Source organism: Entelurus aequoreus, linkage group LG03 (assembly GCF_033978785.1).
Source record: "Entelurus aequoreus isolate RoL-2023_Sb linkage group LG03, RoL_Eaeq_v1.1, whole genome shotgun sequence".
Taxonomy (NCBI): domain Eukaryota; kingdom Metazoa; phylum Chordata; class Actinopteri; order Syngnathiformes; family Syngnathidae; genus Entelurus; species Entelurus aequoreus.
Genome location: NC_084733.1, coordinates 67,498,560 through 67,520,725, shown reverse-complemented (window position 1 = coordinate 67,520,725; position 22,166 = coordinate 67,498,560). Strand labels below are relative to the sequence as shown.

General features: G+C 39.4%; 1 protein-coding gene across 2 annotated transcripts in view; it reads left to right on the top strand.

The window, feature by feature from the left end:
- The first annotated feature begins 1,200 nt into the window (after positions 1 to 1,200).
- rasgrf1 (Ras protein specific guanine nucleotide releasing factor 1) overlaps positions 1,201 to 22,166 on the top strand; it is an 85,417-nt gene continuing 64,451 nt past the window's right edge. For both annotated transcript variants that reach the window (XM_062042550.1, XM_062042549.1), the window contains exon 1: positions 1,201 to 1,493. In XM_062042550.1, coding sequence (XP_061898534.1) covers positions 1,218 to 1,493 — 276 coding nt within the window. In that variant the 5' untranslated portion in view covers positions 1,201 to 1,217. The remainder of the gene's footprint in view (positions 1,494 to 22,166) is intronic.

The window sequence follows — 22,166 nt, the reverse complement described above, 5'->3', positions numbered from 1 at the left end:
CTATCGAGATGCTTCGAGGCCAGGAATTATATCGATCACTTTATTGAACAAAACTGTTTATATTCGGACATAACCACACCAAAAACATGAGTAAAACAATTCTATCTCGAAAAACTAGTCATTTTCTGCCGTACAAACCAGGCCAAAACCAACTTGTCATCTGTCACCAACACGCATAGCACTAAACCACTGCTGCGTTTAAGGCCACACAAAAAGTCGGACAACTCAAACACCACACAAAGTTACACTATGACTCCTCAGTCATACGTGTGCTTATTTTACTGTCATTTATTATTAATGTTAATTTATATATATTAGTCATGGAATGCTGTTACACACACTATGTTGAAGTATTACTATTGTTATTATTATTATTATTATTATTATTTATCTTACGGTATATATCAAAAATAATATTGAGCAAAATTTAATTGAAATATTGTCGATGTGGCCCTCCAGCAGTGCTCGGGTAGCTCATGCGGCCCCCGGTAAAAATTAATTGCCCACCCCTGTGCTACACCATAAGATGCAAACATGGGATCATGTGTACATTCCTGTAACTTTGTTTGTAACATATATCTTTATTAGTATTCCTTTAATATAATAACATCATTCCATGGTTAATTATTATAAATTAAGATAAAATTAAGAAAAAAACATTTTATTGTTCACTAAAGAAGGGTTCGGTGAATGCGCATATGAAACCTCCAACAAGGTTAAGAACCACTGGTCTATGTCCTATCGATCAGGAGAAGCAGTGGACAATTGTCTTGTCGGATGTTGCAGGTGAGGGAGGGGAGGGGAGGGGAGGGGAGGACTCCAGTGTGGGTGCAGGATATTGTGGAGTGGTCCCTGTCCAAGGTGCTGAAATCTGTTTCCCCAATGCATGCGTCACGTGACCTGAGCCAGCTCTGCCTCGCTCAGCATCCATCCTGCTGCTTTCTGGAGATCTTCTTCTCGTCTTCGACACACACGCAGCGGCATCAGCCCTCCTCGACTCGGGTCTCTTGTCACCAACCAGTGGACGATGCGGACCTGCAGGCACTTCTTTTTAGGATGCCGCTGCTCCTTATAAATGTGCCTTTCGGGGAATCTTTTTTTTTTCTTTTTCTTTTTTTTTCTTTCTTTTTTTTTTGGGGGGGGAGGAATGATGTAAGGACCGTGTAAGCCGCTCGCAGAAGTCTCCTCACCCCCCCCCCCCCCCCCCACCCCAAAACATGCAGAAGGGAATCCGGTTGAATGATGGCCATGTCACCTACCTGGGGCTTTTGGCGAAGAAGGACGGCACTAGGAGGGGGTGCTTGAGCAAGAAGAGCTCGGACAACACCAAATGGCACACAAAGTGGTTTGCGCTCTTGCAAAACATGCTCTTTTATTTCGAGAACGAATCCAGCTCTCGGCCCTCTGGATTGTACCTGTTGGAGGGATGCATATGCGACAGGGCTCCTTCGCCCAAACCCTCGCTGTCGGCCAAGGAGTGTTTGGAGAAGCAGGTGCGCGCACACACACACACACACACACACACCACACTGTTTTGCACGTTTCAATGTGTCTTTAAACTCCCTTCCTTCTGCAAATGCATGATTTATGGTTGCTTTATTCCGTGCATAATGATCTGAAAATTGGGCAAAAAAAGAAAAAAAAAGAAGGAGGTTGCAGGTTGCTTGCCTTGCCTTGCACGTTATGTAATCCATGCATGGCATTAATGATGAGGTAACAATATTAACACCTAATGATAGCACAGCTGCAGTCTCCTCTTTGCATGCATGCTGCGAAAATGACGGATCCATCGACCTTTTTAAATGCTAATACACTTTTTAATTGTATCATGTCAAAAAGTAAATGTCCAATTTGTCATTTTAAGGATTTGCAGTATATCGGTCACTTGTTTTTTTGTGTTGTTGGGTGTTTTTGGGGTTGTTTTTTTTTACTTTAGATTTTTGGGATATTTTCAGGTTGGAAAGATAAAGTTGTGGGTTCAACAGCGCCACCACGTGTTAAAGAACGTGTAATGTAAAAGGACACGAATAGGCTAATTTGAAGTATCATGTTGGACAGTGTCATTTGAAATGTACTTTATTTAAGCCACAGATTATATAAAACAATACAGGATGTTTTTAAGTCATTGGAAGAATTAATGGTAACACTTTAGTATGGGGAACTTATTCTAAATAACAAAGACTTAATTTAGAGTTATTTGGACACTCTGGGAACATATAAGGGTTGGGGTTAGGGTTAGGGTTACTAATAAGCAATAATTCTGAGGTTATTGAGGGAAGACTCTTAGTTAATGGCTTACTGGTTGTATAATAAGGCCATGCAGAATAAGGCATTAATAAGTACTTAATAATGACTAATTAAGAGCCAATATGTTACTAACTTGTATGTTAATAAGCAACTCATTAATGGTGAATATGTGTTCCCCATACTAAAGTGTTACCGAATTAATAACTATTTACTGTCAAACGCACTTTTGTATGTTGATGCATCAATGGTTTTATACCTAAAGCATGCAAAAATAAGCCATCATTTGCTCATTTATTGAAAAAAAGTGCTATGTGTGAGTTTTTATTAAGGTTTGCCATATTTCCTCTATTGAAAAGCCAACATTTTAGGTTTATATTTGTGAATAACCACATACACTACATCCAAAAGTCAGTTCTGAGAACATAAGTCTTTGTGCTGATGAAGCAGAATGCAACAGTGTTAATTAATACCGAATTAGAATATAAAGAGTGTAAACAAAAAAGCCTGCACTCTATCCTCATGTTTTACACTTTATTGCCTACATTATATTTGTCCGAATGGGGCCGAGGGGGGCACGGGAGCTCAAGGTTTCTATGGCAACACGTATTTGCATCCTATAAGAATGATGCAGTGGGGGGAAAGGCAGGCTGAACTGGGAGGGAGCAGAAGTGTTGACTCACGTCTATGTGCCAATGGCATGAGCTCACCTGCGTCACATTAGTTAGTAACATGCACTTCTCAGAATAGACTTGGAAGTAAACGCAACACGGTTTTGATTTCATTTTTTCCAAGGGAACAAACGGATGGACGTAGGACACGTGCAGTGTGATTTATTTCGAACATGCATATATAGTTATGATATAGTACATCATGTCCAAAAAGGAGTAGAAAGAAGTTAAAGTTAAGTTAAGTTAAAGTACCAATTATTGTCACACACACACTAGATGTGGTGAAATGTGTCCTCTGCATTTGACCCATCCTCTTGTTCACCCCCTGGGAGGTGAAGGGAGCAATGGGCAGCAGCGGTGCCGCGCCCGGGAATCATTTTTGGTGATTTAACCCCCAATTCCAACCCTTGATGCTGAGTGCCAAGCAGGGAGGTAATGGGTCCCACACTCTAACCACTAGGCCACTGAGTAGGTGTGAAGCAGAAGTAGCAGAGTGTGTGTGTTTTGTTGTGTAAACTTCATCGTGGAATAGTTGAAGGACTAAACTATTAACAAAAACAACATAGAGGACACATTTCCAGTGAAAGTCAGTTTGCATGCATTAATAAGGTATACCTTTTAACTGGAAATGGCCATAAGAAGATAGCAAAATTAGTTGTTTTTATTGTGACGTAGTGAAAAACAAAATGTTGTTATTGTTTGATTGTTTGTTTTTTACATTTTGAAATGTTCTGCAAACTTACAATAAAAACAGCATTCTAAATGAGTATACACTGTTTAAAAAAAAATTATTTGCACAATTTACGGTAAAATACCGGCAGCTGTGGTTGCCAGGAATTTGCCTTAAAAATACAGTCACGACGTACAGGACATTACGGTATGTTGATGTTGAATCTGTTAAATATACAGTTAATAACTGTTTTGCTTACGGTAAATGACTATGAAAAAAATTATATATTGTTAACCTGTTTACAAAGAAACCTATAGAATTTTCGGGAAAATACCAGTGGCTGTAGTTACCAGGAATTCACCGTACAACAAATTAGGGCTAATTTTAGTGTTGCCAATCAGCCTATATCAAGGTGCATGTCTTCGGAGGTGGGAGGAAGCCGGAGTACCCAAAGAGAACCCGCGCAGTCACAGGGAGAACATGCAAACTCCACACACTAAGACCTCGAGCCTAGGAATTGAACTTAGGACTTTCTTGCTGTGAGGCACGAACGCTAACCAATGCGCCAACCTGTTACTAAAACTAGAATCTGCAAAATACCTGTGTTTCCGAGACTTGTGTCATGAGGATTTTAACTTGAAAGTATTTGTACAACCTTTCACTGGACAACTCACAACATGGCCTTCCGCAACATGCTCCTTCAAGTGAGCTATTAGAAATTAGCCTTAAATGCTCTGTATCTGTTAAATATCTGCTTGCAACCAGTTCCAACACACTTAAACACACAGAGTGGTTTATTTCCATGCAGTTTACAATGAAGCACATAGACATAATCCTCAATGACTGAAACCAATTGCCACAAAAATACAATAAAACATGTTGTTAGCCAAAAGTGAACTAGGCTAATGCTTTAACACAAACCCCTAAAACAATTAAAGTATGCTGTAAATTTAAATGTACAATCTGCAAAATATTTGATTTAAAACTAATAATATTAATACCATACATTTCAGAGTATTTGCATGTTTGTGACATTACAGTATTTGCGAATGTATTGTACAATTTTTTTTACACTTTTATAGTGTTTTCTACATACAATAACCATAGTAAATTAGGCTTTCTTTGATTTATTGGTTTGTAAAAATCCACTGCTCTTACTCCTGTGATAAAATATTTTAGATTCTACTGTTGCTATTTAACATTTGCTTGCCACAGTTTTTACTGTCATTTTTTAGTGTGCATTCACATCTGAGTATTTACTATTGAAATATATGGAATGGAATGGAATATGTTATGGAAATTCAGTATTATCGTACATTATGAGTCATTTAGCATTTAGGCATTAAAGCTACATTATAACACTGAGTGTGCCTAAAACCACACTGAAAATATACGCACTGTTTTAACACTTAAATGAAAATCATTTAAAGTAAATGTAACCTATGAACATCATTAAATTACAAGTATTAAAACAGATTGATATATTTACAATTATGTCAGTTCAATCACTGAAAATGAAATGGATATTATTTAAATATTGCAGGGGTGTCCAAAGTGCGACCCCTAGTACAGTGGTTCTCAACCTTTTTTCAGTGATGTACCCCCTGTGAAAATGTTTTTCATTCAAGTACCCCCTAATCAGAGCAAAGCATTTTTGGTTGAAAAAAAGAGATAAACAAGTAAAATACAGCACTATGTCATCAGTTTCTGATTTATTAAATTGTATAACAGTGCAAAATATTGCTAATTTGTTGTGGTCTTTCTTGAACTATTTGGAAAAAAAGATATAAAAATATCTAAAAACTTGTTGAAAAATAAACAAGTGATTCAATTATAAATAAAGATTTCTACACATAGAAGTAATCATCAACTTAAAGTGCCCTCTTTGGGGATTGTAATCTTCTTCATCGTATGGGCAGCTGTTTTCCGGCACCCGGACCTGAGGCCGAGGGTCTATGCCTTTTACCACCCCAGGCCCGGGGGGGCCCTCCCGTTCATATGTCAGGACACACAGAAGTGAGCCAGGTCACCGAGCAGTCATCCAGGTCCGCCAGGCCACGCAAACCATTAGGAGCACGATAAATCGGGCAACGCAGGATCACGTGGTCGGCAGTCTGCTCCTCCGCGCCACACTCACACGTCGCGTTAGGTGCTAAGCCCCACTGGAACATGTTTGAGCGAAAGCGACCGACACCAGTTCGGAGGCGGTTAAGCCTCACCCAGGCCACTCGTGGTAGTGAGAGGCCTGGTATTGAGCCGGTGTCAGGTATGAAGTCACGGAGTCTGGAGGAGATGGTATGCTCCAGGTCCGTGCTCCATTTGTGATTCGCCCAGTGAGCCGCCCTGATGTTGTTGTCACTGCATTGCTGCAGGAGCTTCAGGGCGGCTGGTACCAGTGGGTCTCTGGAGGGGAGGCGGGGCGTTGGCTCTGAGGAGAGTGTGAGCCTTTCATGGAGCAGGTGGTTCTCATCCATGTTTGCCCGGCCCGCCAGAGTTGCTACAGCACCTTGGCGACGAAGCTCAGCGGGTTGGATGCCTGCTAAGATGGGCAGTAGCTCCACAGGGGTGGGGCGCAGGCATCCAGTGATAACACGCAAGGCTTCGTTGATCGGGACATCAAGTTGTTTAGAGTGAGCACTGCGCGCCCAGACAGGTGCGCAGTACTCAGCAGTTGAGTAGACCAGGGCAAGTGCTGCTGTTCGCAGAGTTCTTGCCCCGGCACCCCAACCGGACCCGACCAACCGTCTCAGCAGTGAGACGCGGGTGTTGAGTTTCTTGCGTGTTGCCAAGAGGTGTTTACGGAAAGTGAGCGACCTGTCCAGGGTGACCCCAAGGTATTTAGGGTCAGGGCGAGGGTCTTCAGGTGTAGGACGAGGCCGGCATAGGGTAAGGGAAGCCCCATCCGGCTTCCGCACCTCGAACCTGATCTCACGATCCGCTTCCCAATTGTATAGGTGGAAAGCTTGTGTCACCGTCTTGGATTCGCTGAGCTTCAATCTCCAGTTATGGAGGTAAGCCACTAAAGTCTCCATGTCCTGGCTTAGAGTTCCCTCCAAGGCCTGCCAGTCCCTGTCGGAGTGCAGCAGCGCGAGATCGTCTGCGTATGCGAACCTCCGTGAGACTGTGGCAGGCAGGTCGTATGTATAGATGTTATACAGGAGGGGAGCCAGGACAGATCCCTGGGGGACGCCATTTTTCAGGCGCCGCAACCTGCTTTTATCTCCGTTACTGGTGGTGAGAGTAAAGCTGCGGTTCCAGACAAGCTCCATGATCATTTTGACCATGTGCCTGTCTGGAAGCAGGCGGAGAAGTTTGCAGGTGAGGCCGCGGTGCCAGACTGTGTCATAGGCAGCAGTCAGGTCTATGAAGACGGCACCGGCCTTCTTTTTCGCCTCAAAGCAGTCCTCGATGTCCTGGGTAAGGAGGGCGACCTGATCCACCGTGGACTTCCCACGTCGAAAACCCGCCTGCTCCCGGGGGAGGTGGGGATCTATGATGGGCTCGACACGGGCGTGAATCAGGCGCTCGAGGACTTTAAAGGGGACGCAGAGCAACGAGATTGGTCTGTAGCTCGTTACGTCATCCTTTGGCTTGTTCGGCTTGGGGATAGCGACAACAGTGGCCCTTCTCCAAATCCTGGGGATCCGGAGTTGGCGCAGGCAAGAAGACAGGAAAACTCTCAGCCAGGACTTCATTGCAGGGGCAGCGTGGAGCACGAGTTCTGGGCAGATGTTGTCAGGCCCAGCAGACTTGCCTGGTTTGGTATACTGGAGGGCAGCTGTGAACTCCTCCGGTGAAAACTCACCGGAGATGTTACACTCGCTAGATGTTGTTGTCCTCCAGAGGTCTGCAGTTTCCTGGCGCACCGCCCGGGAAAAATCTCGATTTATCCCGGTATATGCCCCGTTTTTCACAACCTGTGCTGCAATAGCATTTGCGGTAACGGGGCATGTTCGGGGTGCGCGCTCAGACCTACCAGTCAAGTTGTTCAAAGTGCTCCACGCGATACGGCTAGTGTGCGAGAAGTCGATGGAGTGGACTGCCTCTTTCCAGCGCTGGTGCCTCTTCCTTCCAAGAGTGGAAAGAAGGGCAGTGGCTGAATTGTTAGCGTCCGGGCCATAGGGAGCCCGGAGGAAGGCGCTGTAGAGGGTCTCGCACTCGCCATCCCAGCATGGTTTGTAGTTCTTACGCCGGCCGCGTGGGATGGCTTTTTTGGCCGCAGATGTTAGTGCCCTACAGAAGTCCTGGTATGCCTCGTCCACGTTGGGTGTGTCTGGTGGTGGGAGACACCGTGTGGACTTGTTGGTATGGAGGCGATAGAGTTTCCAATTGGCCTTCCGGAAGTTCCATCGCTTCATCGGTCCGCTCGGAACTGTTGTCACGAGGTCGGGCACCGATATCAGCGACGGTCGGTGTTGCGACCTGGGGAACATTCCTAGAACACGTCTGTCGGGGAGCTGGGTGTCCACACCGACACTCACGAAAGCCAGGTCAGGGTTCGTGTCAGTGTTATGCCGAGCGGAGTGAAAGCTGGCTGGGCCCTTCGGGTTGTAGAGAAGGTTGAGCGAGTTGCGCTCTGCCCAGTCAGAAAGAGTTTCCCCGCTCGGTGAGGTGGTACTGTATCCCCACCGTGTATGCCGGCAGTTGAAATCACCAGCATATACACACGGTGGTTCAAGCACTGGCAGTGACACTGGCGTGAGTTGTGAGGGTGGTGGTTTGTAGACGTTGACAATTTTGATGTCGCCAACGTCCACTCGCAGCCACTCGATCTCGGAGTTGTCCGGTGATCGATCGGCGAGGGTCCAGCTCAGATCGTTGTGGACAAACGTGGCAAGGCCATGCTTCTTGCTCAGGATTGACCCAGCTAGCGTGAAGTTGGTGATCGCTAGCGTGTCCGCTGTTGGGCGGTGGGTTTCCTGAAGGAGGATGACCATGGCTTGGGTGGTATGGGCCATGTGCTCGATGACGGATGTTTTGGCATCTGTGAGCCCTTCAACGTTCAGTTGCAGTATTCTTGGTTGGAGACCGGCAGCAGTGTTGCTACCAGATCTCCGCCCAGACTGCCCCTGGACGCCAGAACGGGAGGGTACCCGAGTTGAAAGTTTTTTGTTTCGCCGCGTTGCCATGGAGTAGAGCAGCGCGGTTACTTGCAGGGATCACGGCGTGAACGTAAACTTTCTCGATCCCCGGGGATTGTAATAGAGATCCATCTGGATTCATGAACTTAATTCTAAACATTTCTTCACAAAAAAATAAATCTTTAACATCAATATTTATGGAACATGTCCACAAAAAATCTAGCTGTCAACACTGAATATTGCATTGTTGCATTTCTTTTCACAGTTCTTTTTGACAGACATTTAAAAAAAAATCTCACGTACCCCTTGGCATACCTTCAAGTACCCCCAGGGGTACGCGTACCCCCATTTGAGAACCACTGCCCTAGAGCTGCAGTTTTGTGTTGGCCCGCCGCATATGGAAAAAAATCTAATAAAATCAAACAAAAAAATTAAGTAAAAAGACGTAATGTATTGAGAAAAAACATGAAATGTTTATACTAATAACTAATATTTATATGCTTTGTCAACTATAACAAAAAGCACAAATGAAGTTTTGTAGTTTAATATATAGATTTATATAGAATATTTTATATATATATATATATATATATATATATATATATATATATATATATATATATATATAATTATATATATATATATATATATATATATATATATATATATATATATATATATATATATATATATATATATATATATATATATATATATATGTATATAATTATATATATATATATATATATATATATATATATATATATATATATATATATATATATATATATATATATATATATATATATAAATTATATACATTTTTAGATGTTTTTATTTTTTTTAATTTATAAAATAGAAACATAATTGGCCGACGCAAGTTTTGACTTTTCAATATGCGCACCTTTGTGGAAAACGTTTTGACACCCCTGAAATAATAGCTCTGTAGTTGTAACTCCTAAATTGTACATAAATATATATTTTTGGTGAAACCTCTTGAATTAAGCTAACATTCAACACTGCTATCACATGCTGATTTTTTATTTTTTTATTGATTTATCGATTTCAAATCCATGGTGGTTGTATAAAAATGTGTACACTGCAAAAGCAAAATAAAATAAAAACTGCCAGTGACCAAATACTTCTGGACCATTGCTAGGTTTACAGCAACATCGATAGCAAATTATGTTAAAATGTACCACTCAAATGTTTAGACATACTCTAAAATTTTTGATCGGTAGTGTATATATAAAAAACATATTTGATATTTTGTTATTTGTATTAATGTAGAACTGCACTATCTGTTTGTAACATTATAAATAGATGACTCAGCAACACAACTAGTAAAGCACCGCGGTGCTAATGAATTGAAAACAGTATTACACTGCCTTTAAAAAATACCGGTACTGTTTTGTTTATGTACACGATGGCGCGCCGTGGTGACATTGCTGTTGATGTGAGCCCAGGCGCATGTGAGTCAACACACACAGAGAGCACTTACAAGCAAAAACAGTGTGAAGATAGAAGAGGGAGAATAAACATATTTTGACTTAAAAACTAACGATAAAGGTAAAGCTATAAACACTGATTTAAAACATAGCTGGCTAGCGGCTAACGTCCTTCCACAGTGTTTTAACTACTTCTCAGTCGCTAATTCTCACCTCCATGGCGACAAATAAACTACTTTTCTTTTAAGTATCATCCCTGCAGGTTGAGGAATAGCTAGATATGCTTCACTACACACCGAAGGAGGATAAAATAACTCACCGCTAACAGCAAGCTAGTGCTCCTGAATGTAAACAAATACAAATATCAACTGTTATGATGTCAAGTACAAGAGCCGTATATAGTCGATACTACAATGATTAAATCCATATTTTCCATTATCACAAAATATTTTGTCCTTTTATATTAATTATCCATACATCCATTTTCTACCGCTTGTCCCTTTCGGGGTCGCGGGGGGTGCTGGAGCCTATAAAATCAGGAAATACGTCCCAGGACACAGGAGAATTTTGATTATGACCAATGTATGATCCTCTAACTACTTGGTATTGGATTGATACCTACTTTTGTGGTATCATCCAAAACTAATGTAAAGCATCCAAACAACAAAAGAATAAGTGATTATTACATTTTAACAGAAGTGTAGATAGAACATGTTAAAACAGAAAGTAAGCAGGAAATAGCATTAAAGGATTAAGTAAATTAATAATCCATTCATTTTGTACCGCTTTTTCTTCATAATTTTCGGAATCAAAAAAATGACACAATGTGTTCCTGCATACGTCAGCAGCCAAATTAGAAGCCTTTGTAACCCGTTTGCTTACTTACTACTCAAAGAAGTTGTCTACAATGTTCACTATCTTATTAATGACAAAATTGTTCTTTAATTGCAATAAGAAACATATGTTTAATGCAGGTGTGTCAAAGTCATTTTAGATCGGGGACTACATGGAGAAAAATCTACTCCCAAGTGGGCCAGACTGGTAAAATCACGGCACGATAACTTCAAAATAAAGACAACTTCAGATTGTTTTCTTTGTCTTTGTTTTGTTGTTGTTGTTTTTTTTACACTTACATGTTGCGGTTAATAGTATTGTATCTTTATTTGTCGTTATTTTTACTTTCTGATTAAATGATGTATTATTGTTCATCAGTCAATTCATTGGTGATAATTTTCAATCTATCAAGATAAAAAAAATTATATCAAAATCCAATTACAGTTTGTTATTTATGTAGTTTGCTAATTTTCCTCGTCATGATACAAAGAATACAAAGATACCAAGAATTGCTATTGCGACATCCAGTGGGCACATTTAGAACAGCAGTTTCTTTCATTCAAAAATGTCAGGTTAATTTTTATACTTAGCAAACTCATCCCGCGGGCCGGATAAAAACCTGTTCACGTTTCACACCCCTGGTTTGATGTATCATAAGTTTTTCTGTTAAAATAAAGCCAAATGTGAAATATTTTTGTGGTGCCCTTAATTTTGAAAAGTATGGAAAAGTATTGAAATACATTTTGGTACAGGTACCAAAAAGCAAACTCAAACACAATAATAAATAATTACCTATCAAAATTGAGAATGATCATCTTATAATTTGTCTTCTTGAATTTTACAACATTCTTTTTTTTTTTTTTTTTTTGTCCTGTCCAGCTTCTCAGGCAAATCACATAGTTGATGTAGATGCCCATATCGGCTGTTCAGATTTACTTTACAAAAGAGAAGTGTAGGATACTTCTCTTGTTGCCTTATTTGTATTTGACTTTATTATATGTATTTATAATATCATTTGGTGCAGCCGGGCCGGAGCAGGAGGGGATAGAAAGAGAAAAAAAGGAAGACAGAGGGGGGAATTGTGGGGACAAGAGGGGGATTAGACAGAGAGACAAAAACAACAACAGCAAACACAACAACAACAACAACAACAATAGAGCAACATCAGCAAATACGACATGTACAAATATGATGGTGAAAGTGATAGCAAATAAGCAGTTAGCGAAAATAAAAAATAATACAGAAATGACAATGAGCATTATTACACTACAAATGGAGCAATACAGATACCAATAGAAATAGCGCTATTGATAATGAACAATACCAATAATTTACCTTTATTATCAACAATACAGTTGTTCAAATGCAACAATACATATATGTAATGATAACTAGAGATACGAAAGAAAGCAGAAAAATGGAGGGGAAGAAAGAAAAGCAACCTATATTAACCTTGTAGATTGTTATAGTAACAATATGTTATATATAGGTATTTTACAACATTCAAGAGCATGCCGGTCGGTGATACTTTGCTCTCGAAAGCATCTTTTTTCCCACGTCCTGATGTAAAAGATGCATGACTCAGCCTTAAATATAAATCAGGTAGCAGACGACGTGTTTGGCATCGCAACATGCGTGCCTTCCTGCCAGAAACAGATCCTCCTTTGACAGCAGGATGAAAACCTAATGAATGTGAAGCTGGTGGAGCCGCCTATATAAGTTTGCAGGGTCAACATAAGCGTAGCCAAAGATTGGGGCGGTGTGGTAAACATGGCTGACCCTTCAGAGGCTTAGACAGAGGAGCGTCCATTCTGAACGACGCGTGTATGGAAAACATCCATCATTCCCAATTGGCTGCTGCGTGCGCTGCAAAATAAACAAACAAACAAGCGCACTTGACAAGACTGAAGTGACACTGCAAAAAAAAACGCAACAACAGCCCGACTGTTCTCGCCGAGCGGAGTTGCTAGGAAACAGGTAGCCTGTCGTACAGTTACATAACTGGCCGTGGCTCCAGCAGCCTCCCTGTCTTGTGGCATTTCCTCTTTGGGACTGGAGAGAGACATCCCAGGGACAGAGATGGAGGAGGCTTCCCCTTGCTCCATACATCCAGCTGCATCCATGCAGGAGAAGATGTGGCCCCCGTGTGGCTTCTTATTTTTTAATGTATTTATTTTTTTCATATATCAGCCTTTAACCAGTGCAGGAGGGACGCAGTGATGCAAACGCAAAGAGATAAGCAGCTTTGACGCGAAATGTAGACAAAGACGTCCATCTAGAAAAGAGGGGTCAACTTTGATATTCTTTACAGAGACCGTATTTTTTGTCCCTTTAGATCAGGGGTGTCCAAACTTTTTGACGTGGGGCGAAAAAAAATTTGGCATGAAAAGTAACTTTAAACTAGTCTTAACTTTAAAGAAATAAACTCTATACATTGCTAATGTGGTAAATGACTATTCTAGCTGCAAATGTCTGGTTTTTGGTGCAATATCTACATAGGCCCATTTCCAGCAACTATCACTCCAGTGTTCTAATGGTACAATGTGTTTGCTCATTGGCTCAGAAGGCTAATTGATGATTAGAAAACCCTTGTGCAATCATGTTCACACATCTGAAAACAGTTTAGCTCATTACAGAAGCTACAAAACTGACCTTCCTTTGAGCAGATTGAGTTTCTGGAGCATCACATTTGTGGGGTCAATTAAACACTCAAAATGGCCAGAAAAAGAGAACTTTCATCTGAAACTTGATAGTCTATTCTTGTTCTTAGAAATGAAGGCTATTCCACAAAATTGTTTGGGTGACCCCAAACTTTTGAACAGTAGTGTATGTATTAAAGTTAAAAAGTTAAAGTACCACTGATAGTCACACACACACTAGGTGTGGTGAAATTACCCTCTGCATTTAACATATCCCCTTGTTCCACCCCCTGGGAGGTGAGGGGAGCAGTGAGCAGCAGCAGTGGCCGCGCTCGGGAATCATTTTGGTGATTTAACCCCCATTTCCAACCCTTGATGCTAAATGCCAAGCAGGGAGGTAATGGGTCCCAATTGTATAGTCTTTGGTATGACTCGGCCGGGGTTTGAACTCACGACCTACCGATCTCAGGGCGGACACTCTAACCACAAGGCCAGTGTATGTATATGTAAATACATGTATATACGTACGTATGTTTGCATTGATGTATAAGTAAATACATGTATACATGTATGTATATATATATATATATGTATATATATATGTATATATATATATATATATATATATATATATATATATATATATATATATATATATATATATATATATATATATATTATATATATATATATATATATATATATATATATATATATATATATATATATATATATATATATATATATATATATATATATATATATATATATATATATATGCATGTATATACAGTATGTATGTATATATAGAGATAGCTATATATGTATGTGTATATATGTATGTATATAAATATATGTATGTTTATATATAGATATATATGTATGTATGTAAATTTGTATGTATTTATATTTACAGTATACAGATATGTATATATGTACGTATGTACATATATAAATATTTACATACATACAATGGATATATCATTAATAGTTATTATAATTGGATATTAAGAGTGTGTTTACTTCTGGGAAGGCCTCCTTAAAGTTTTGTAATAAGTCAGAAATATCAAGCAGCTAAAATGCGCCAAACATGGATAAGTGTGGAGAGAGTGTTTTGCATTTTACCCATTATGCGTTGTGATTGGACTTTTTTTTATTATATTTACAAAGATAATTGAGCAGGTTGTGTAGTGTGTAACCATGTATGTTGACTTTTTGTGCTAGTTTATTTGAGTCATACTTAGGAATGCTTGTTTGGATTGGGTTTAATGTAAAAATGCTGTGGTGAGTACAGTTCACAGTGCAATTCATGGTCATTAACCTCAATTACTGATATTGTGCACTGATTATTGCACCAATTATGCTGTCAGACATTCAAAATTAAGTTGGAGGCCTCTCACCTGCTACACCCCTTTGTGATGTTTCGCGGGCCAAATTGAACACGTACGGCCTGCGGGCCGCGGTTTGGACACCCCTGCTTTTAGTTAAAAACCTGAAAGATATGGGTCTTCTGATATTCAGGGTCTACAGAGTTTACCATGCAAACTGACAGCGACTTCTCCCCCGGCGAGTCAGAATTGTTCTTGCTGTCACTCACACACACACGCACACACACACACACAAACAAGTGACCGGTAGATATACCGCCAAAGAAGGGTCAAAGGGCAAGTTAGCAAACAACACAGGAGGATTTATGATATTGGTGATTAATGAAGCAGAGTCATCAAAGACCTCAACTACAACTTTGGAAATAAGTGGATTTCTGCAAGGTAGGAATTCTTATTCATATATAGAATATTTTCATATGTAGAGTATTAAAAAAACTGTTTACTACCTTCTAAATTCAGTTTTTTAACATTATTACAGCCGTCAAGACATGAAAAATATTTGTACTTGTTTTATGAAAATATAGTAGACATACTAATAGAAAATATGATTGCACTGTACATACAAGGTATGAATAATACGTTCTTGGGGCCACTGTTCCAGAAATCTACGGACCGGGGGACTAGACTTCCTCCTTCACTAATATCCTTTTTTTGTATATTCCTGAGAACCGGCGTCCTCTGTAGTGGACATTTGTCTGTGGTTTTCTTGTGTCAGAGTCAGTGTTGGGACTAACGCGTTACTGAGTAACGCGTTACTGTAACACCGTTAGTTTCGGCGGTAACTAGTAATCTAACGCGTTATTTTTTATATGCAGTAACTCAGTTACCGTTACTGCATGATGCGTTACTGCGTTATTTTACGTTATTTTTATGTAGCATCGGCTAGAAACAGAAGATCTGAGTGTGTTTTATTGGAGCGCTCCGGTGGAAAAGAAGAGGCGTGCTTTCTGTGGGTGGGGGAAAGCACGCCTCCCCGCAGGGGAGACGTTCTTTCAGAGCCGTACTTCGGGGCTAACAACTTTCACTTTACCCGAAAGAGGGTCTTTACAGCTGAGGGTCAATGACAACTTTGTGACTTTATTGGACGCAGCCATCCACCAAGCTAGAGCACCTGCACGCACTCACAGTCGCCGCTCTCTCACCTCTCTCGCCCACTCACTCACTGACGTCACTCACCTCACATGCTGTCAAATCTTAAAGGGCCACACACACACATACGCTACTCTCATAACAACTAACAAGACATCATGGCGAAGCCAGAAGTCGAGTTTTTTAACATGGAGACATTCTCAATACTTTTCTTTTGTCGAGCACAAAGAAAATAACATTTTAGTTAAATGTAAGTTGTGTCTTGGATCAAAGATCCTATCTACTTAAAGTTAAAGTTAAAGTGCCATTATGTTGCAGCTATTTAAAATAGTTGTGTCAATTTTTTCTGGCCTGAAATAAATTGGCCCTTTGAAACATATATTTGTCTTTGTGTGTTGTATGTAGACCACATTGCTTTCTGAGTTCAGTGATGCAAATGCATGTCAAGTTGATCAACAGATTGTATTATTCTCCAGTGTAATAACAGTACTGAAATGAAGGCTAAAAGGGCATTAATGGGAGCCTTAAAAAAAAGGGGAAAAAAAGTAGTAACTAAATAGTTACTTTTCACAGTAACGCATTACTTTTTGGTGTAAGTAACTGAGTTAGTAACTGAGTTACTTTTGAAATAAAGTAACTAGTAACTGTAACTAGTTACTGGTTTTCAGTAACTAACCCAACACTGGTCAGAGTTACAAATTGTGGAAGAAATGGCTTTGGTATGCAAAACACAAATGTCCACTGCAGATGACACTGACGGTCCAGGTCCCTTTTGCAGTCCTCCCAGATTCTTTAGTTCTAAGGTTGTCTAAATAATGAGAGGAGAATATAATTGAAGATGAACAATTTATTCTTTACAAAAGAGTAAGTACAAACTATAGCAATACCACCGCTGGGGAGAAGACCGAGCCATCGAAAGTCTGGGGCATTCTCTAAAAAGGTCCTCCTCCTCACTGTTTTGTCCACCTTGCTGTACGCCTTGGCGGAGATTGAAACCGAAAGTTAACTTGGCACAACTGTTGAGCACACACGCATTCTCATTCACTCTCACTCGCTGCACCTGGTACATCTTGACACCATTAAAATGTGTCTTTTTTGAGCAGAACCAAGGTCAAAGCTAGTACCATATTTTCCGGACTATAGAGCGCACCCGTATATGAGCCGCACCCACTACATTTTAGAAGAAAAAAATATGTGTTCATATATTAGCTTCACCGGACTCCAATACGTTACGAAATGAGTTATTTATACAGGAAGAAGTAAGATTCTGTAAATGTTTATTGACATACCTTAATTGTTTCCAAACGGTGTCTCTAACATGGCAGTAAAACGGCTGATCAAACAAAACAGAAGTCATCGTCATGGACCCATTAGCTGAGGAAGCTAGTTGTTAATTCAGCTAAACAGACTCAATAACACCACGGTGACGTCTTGGTTAGTTTACTGAGGAATTTGCGAAACTAAAACAATACAAAAAAAATCACGTAGGTCAATAATACTAACGCAGACACTCGTAAATGTGTTGGCATATTAGCAAATGCTAACGACGCTAGCTTCATTACATTACAATAGCACGTACAAATATGCATGAAAACACTCTTACAGACATCACACATGGGACGGTTTAGCAAGTATAAACCATTTTAGTTTTATTGTAAAACTTACAAACCTTGCTTGGAGTGATAAATGAAGAATACATATGAGTAGAAATGCTATGGGCGGCGAAAAGATTGAACAACAGTTTGGTTGAAAAAAAAAAAAAAAAAAATTAAAAAAAGCACTGCTGGTATTGGAGGGACACTGCAGCACCTGCAATGAGTGAACCCATCCAAAAGATAGCACCATAGCACAAATGATAAAACACCCTTTCAGTGTTTTTGCATAGTTTTTTTATATATAAAATGATGTTATCATACAAAAATCAATAAATTAGCTGCGTTATCTTAGAAACCGCAGAGTTGAAAGTGTAGAAAAACGTAGCGGATTATAGTCCGAAATTCACGGTAACTTTTAAGGCGTTCCATTTTGCTCAAAGGAGAGAAAATATTCTCCTAACATACACAACAGGAGCGCTGTGTTGTTCTTTGGGACCTACTTCAGAAAGGCCAGCCAAAGATCATCTATAACAAGGGTCACCAACCTTTTTGAAACCAAGAGCTACTTCTTGGGTACTGATTAATGCGAAGGGCTACCAGTTTGATACACACTTAAATAAATTACCAGAAATAGCCAATTTGCTCAATTTACCTTTAACTCTATGTTATTATTAATAATTAATGATATTTATCTTTGTGGGAACACTGATCATCTTAATGATTTCTCACAATAAATATATATAGAAACAGATAAATATCAATATGCAACACTTTATTTTTTATATTTTCTCTAAGTTCACATTTTTCAAATTGAACATTTTCAAATGATCACTTCTAAGACAGTCTTGTGAAATCACAATATCCCATTTTAACTAGCTAGCCACTTACATTTTTTAACAAATCATGAATTACTTTGCACCATGTTTGTACAAATGATAACTCATGTAAAATACAAAAGTCAACTCTCAAATGTTTAAATAAATCATGTCACACTTTGAACTGGACACCAAATCTGTTATCGGTTTCTTTGTCAGTTAGTGAAGACCAAGTCTTTAAAATATTTTCTTGGATTTTCAAATTCTTTTTCTTTCTTTCTTTCTTTCTTTTAGTTTATTTCGAACATGAACACATTTACATCATAATACATCACACAATTTCATATCATTTCATTTACATCATGCCCGAAAAGGAGTAGGAAGAAGCAAAGCTTATTTAATCCTACCCCTTTCCCACTTCAAAGCATTTACAATTATATAAAATCATTTACTGACCTTTTTATATAATAAAATAACATCTATGAATTAGTATATACAACAGTTTGTAATATGTAATTACAAATTCTATTTGAGTTTTGTCTCTCTTAGAATTAAAAATGTCGAGCAAAGCGAGACCAGCTTGCTAGTAAATAAATAAAATTTAAAAAATAGAGGCAGCTCACTGGCAAGTGCTGCTATTTGAGCTATTTTTAGAACAGGCCAGCGGGCTACTCATCTGGTCCTTACGGGCTACCTGGTGCCCGCGGGAAACGCGTTGGTGACCCCTGATCTATAAGAAGGCGCTCAAGTGTTTTTAGGAATCTGCTGCAAAAATGTTTGCCTCTCCCGGGTTTTGAACTGAACTCGAGGATCGGTCTGATGTCAGCGGCAGTAAAGAAAAGAAAAAAGTAGGCGTCATCGGCGTTATACTATATAAAGAATGTGTATTATACGGATAAATAAATATGAAGTTGAAACAATTGAGATACACTGCTTTACAGTAATAAAGACTTTCTCTCTCTCACACACACGTAGTTTCTAAACACAACCACTCACCTGTGAAAATGCTGCAACCTGTTTGGTGAGGATGATGATGATGATAATCTGCTATGCAATGATACCATACAGTGCATAAAATATCAACATAAAACATTTGCTTAGTTAAATATGCATATTTTTGGCTAATAATAAGCTGTAGTTGAATGCATAACCAAGAAGATCCGGGATACATATTTTTAAATTGAGCATTGATTATGCAAACCTGTATATATGCAATCATGCATACATTATACATTCAGTATATACACATACAGAGAAGGGAAGACTATAAAAACAAGAACAATTTAAGCAAATAAATGGAGCACAATTATTCAAGGGCTACTACAGTGTAAGTATTAATACACAATCACAATGTTTATAATAAAGTATATGATGATATATATCGCGGGTTTGTCTCTGTGCGATATAGAAAATGGCTATATCGTGATATTCGAGTATACGTTCTCACGCAGTTGCTTTTAGCTGCTGGCATTACACGACAGGCTCTCCTCGCTCTTTCCTGTGTCTCCTTCTCACAGACAGACAAGCGCACCGTCTTACACACGTCACATACTGTCACGTCATACGTCACATACGTATAAGCCCTGGCGCGGCAAAGAGGTAGCAGCATGGCTAACTTAAGCTGTGATGCTAGCGTAGCCGTGCGAGCGGTAATACGAAAGAGAGAAGGTGCGAATCTGGTAACAAATGAAGGAATAATGAATTCCCCCAAAAAACAGCAGGGGGTCCATCGTCTGGCGGTGGTTTGGCTTCAAGTGGGAATATGTCGAACAGACAACCGTAATTTGTCAAGTGTGGGGCGAAGGCGTTGCTATAAAAAGTAGCATTACTGCTAATATGTAGCATCATTTGAAAAGTCACCTGCTAGAGAATGAAGAGTGCTTACTCCGCATGTCAACATCTCCGTTAGGTGCCACACGCCCACACCATCAAAATGCCGAGGTAAACATTTCCAGATCAACACCGTATGAAAAAAATAGTGTTTTTTTTAGTTGTGATTTCCTTCTCTGCATGAAAGTTTTAAAGTAGCATATATTAATGCAGTATGAAGAAGAATGTTTTAATGTAGACACATAGAATCATCATACTGCTGTGATTATATGCATCAAGTGTTTATTCAAGGCTAAGGCAAAATATCAAGATATATATCGTGTATCGCTATATGACCTTAAAATATTGCGATATTAAAAAAAGGCCATATCGCCCACTCCTAATGTACACTGTATGTGAATAACAAGTTATGGGGCTGTGTAATCACTACTGAATTAGAACATAGTTCAATAATACTCACTGTAGTATTCATTGGGCATTATTTTGAGTCCATTAGGGGTACCATTTTTTAAAATAAATATATTTATAAAAAACGCGATACAGTGAATGCAGATTTCTCGCCGGGACATATGGTACAATATAATCAGCAAGATAGGATGGAGCTTCACCATGTAGTATTTTATACGTAAGTAGTAAAACCTTAAAGTCACATCTTAAGTGCACAGGAAGCCAGTGTAGGTGAGCCAGTATGGAAGTAATATGATCAAACTTTCTTGTTCTTGTCAAAAGTCTAGCAGCCGCATTTTGTGCCAACTGTAATCTTTTAATGCTAGACATAGGGAGACCCGAAAATAATACGTTACAGTAATCGAGACGAGACGTAACGAATGCATGAATAAAGATCTAAGCGTCGCTAGTGGACAAAAATGGAACACATTTTAGTGATATTACGGAGATGAAAGACAGTTGAAGTCGTCTTATATTTGGGTAAATACAGTGTACTATATACCTGAGCACAGAAACCAACAGTGGCGTCGAGATGTAGTCCTGCGTAAATATGGATGTAAATATATGTAGTCAAAGTTCAGTTTTTAGGACATCACTACCCAGTGTGATTACGCAGGAAAAATAAGCGTAATATTCCGATCTGCAGTTTTCAAAATGTGTCTCAACTGTATTGCTCCTTCAGAGTTTCACTTTTTATCTGAGTTCTTGGACTACGTCCAAATCTTGTATCAAAAACCGGTTGTCTTTGAATTTCCTTTAGATCAATTCTAACAAAACAGAAACTTGGATAATTGATAAGATAAGATCCCCCTGATCAAGAACTTGGTGCTCTGCGTGCATCTGTTAAAACCAGTCTGTGAAACTTAGGGCTTGTGTTTGATCATTCCATGTCTTTGGAGAGTCTCTGTCGTCAACTGACCAAAAACTGTTTTTATCGCCTGAGAAGATTGTTGATCTGGAAATGGTCAGTCACACGTTCATCTCGTCTTGCATTGAATTCTGTGTTCACTTGTTTCAACAAGTCAATTCTAAAGAGACTTCAAACGGGACAGAATGCGGATGTCAGACTTTGGACCGCTGCACCCAGACCAGCCCACATTGATCCCGTTCTATCCAGTCTTCATTGGCTCCCAGTCAAGTTTCGCATTGAGTTTAGAATTTTAGTCCTGACTTTCCGTGCGTTGCATGGTGGGGCCCCTCTGTATACCGCCGATTTGTTGTGCCCCTACCAGGGTATTCCTGATACCAATATTTTGGTACCGGTACTAGTACAGTACCAAAATGTAATGTGATACTTTTTAAAATAAAGGGGACTACACAAAATGTCATTTTTGGATTTATTTTAACAGAAAATGTTATGATACATTAAACATGTGTTTCTTATTGCAATCAATTAAATAAAATAGTGAACATAC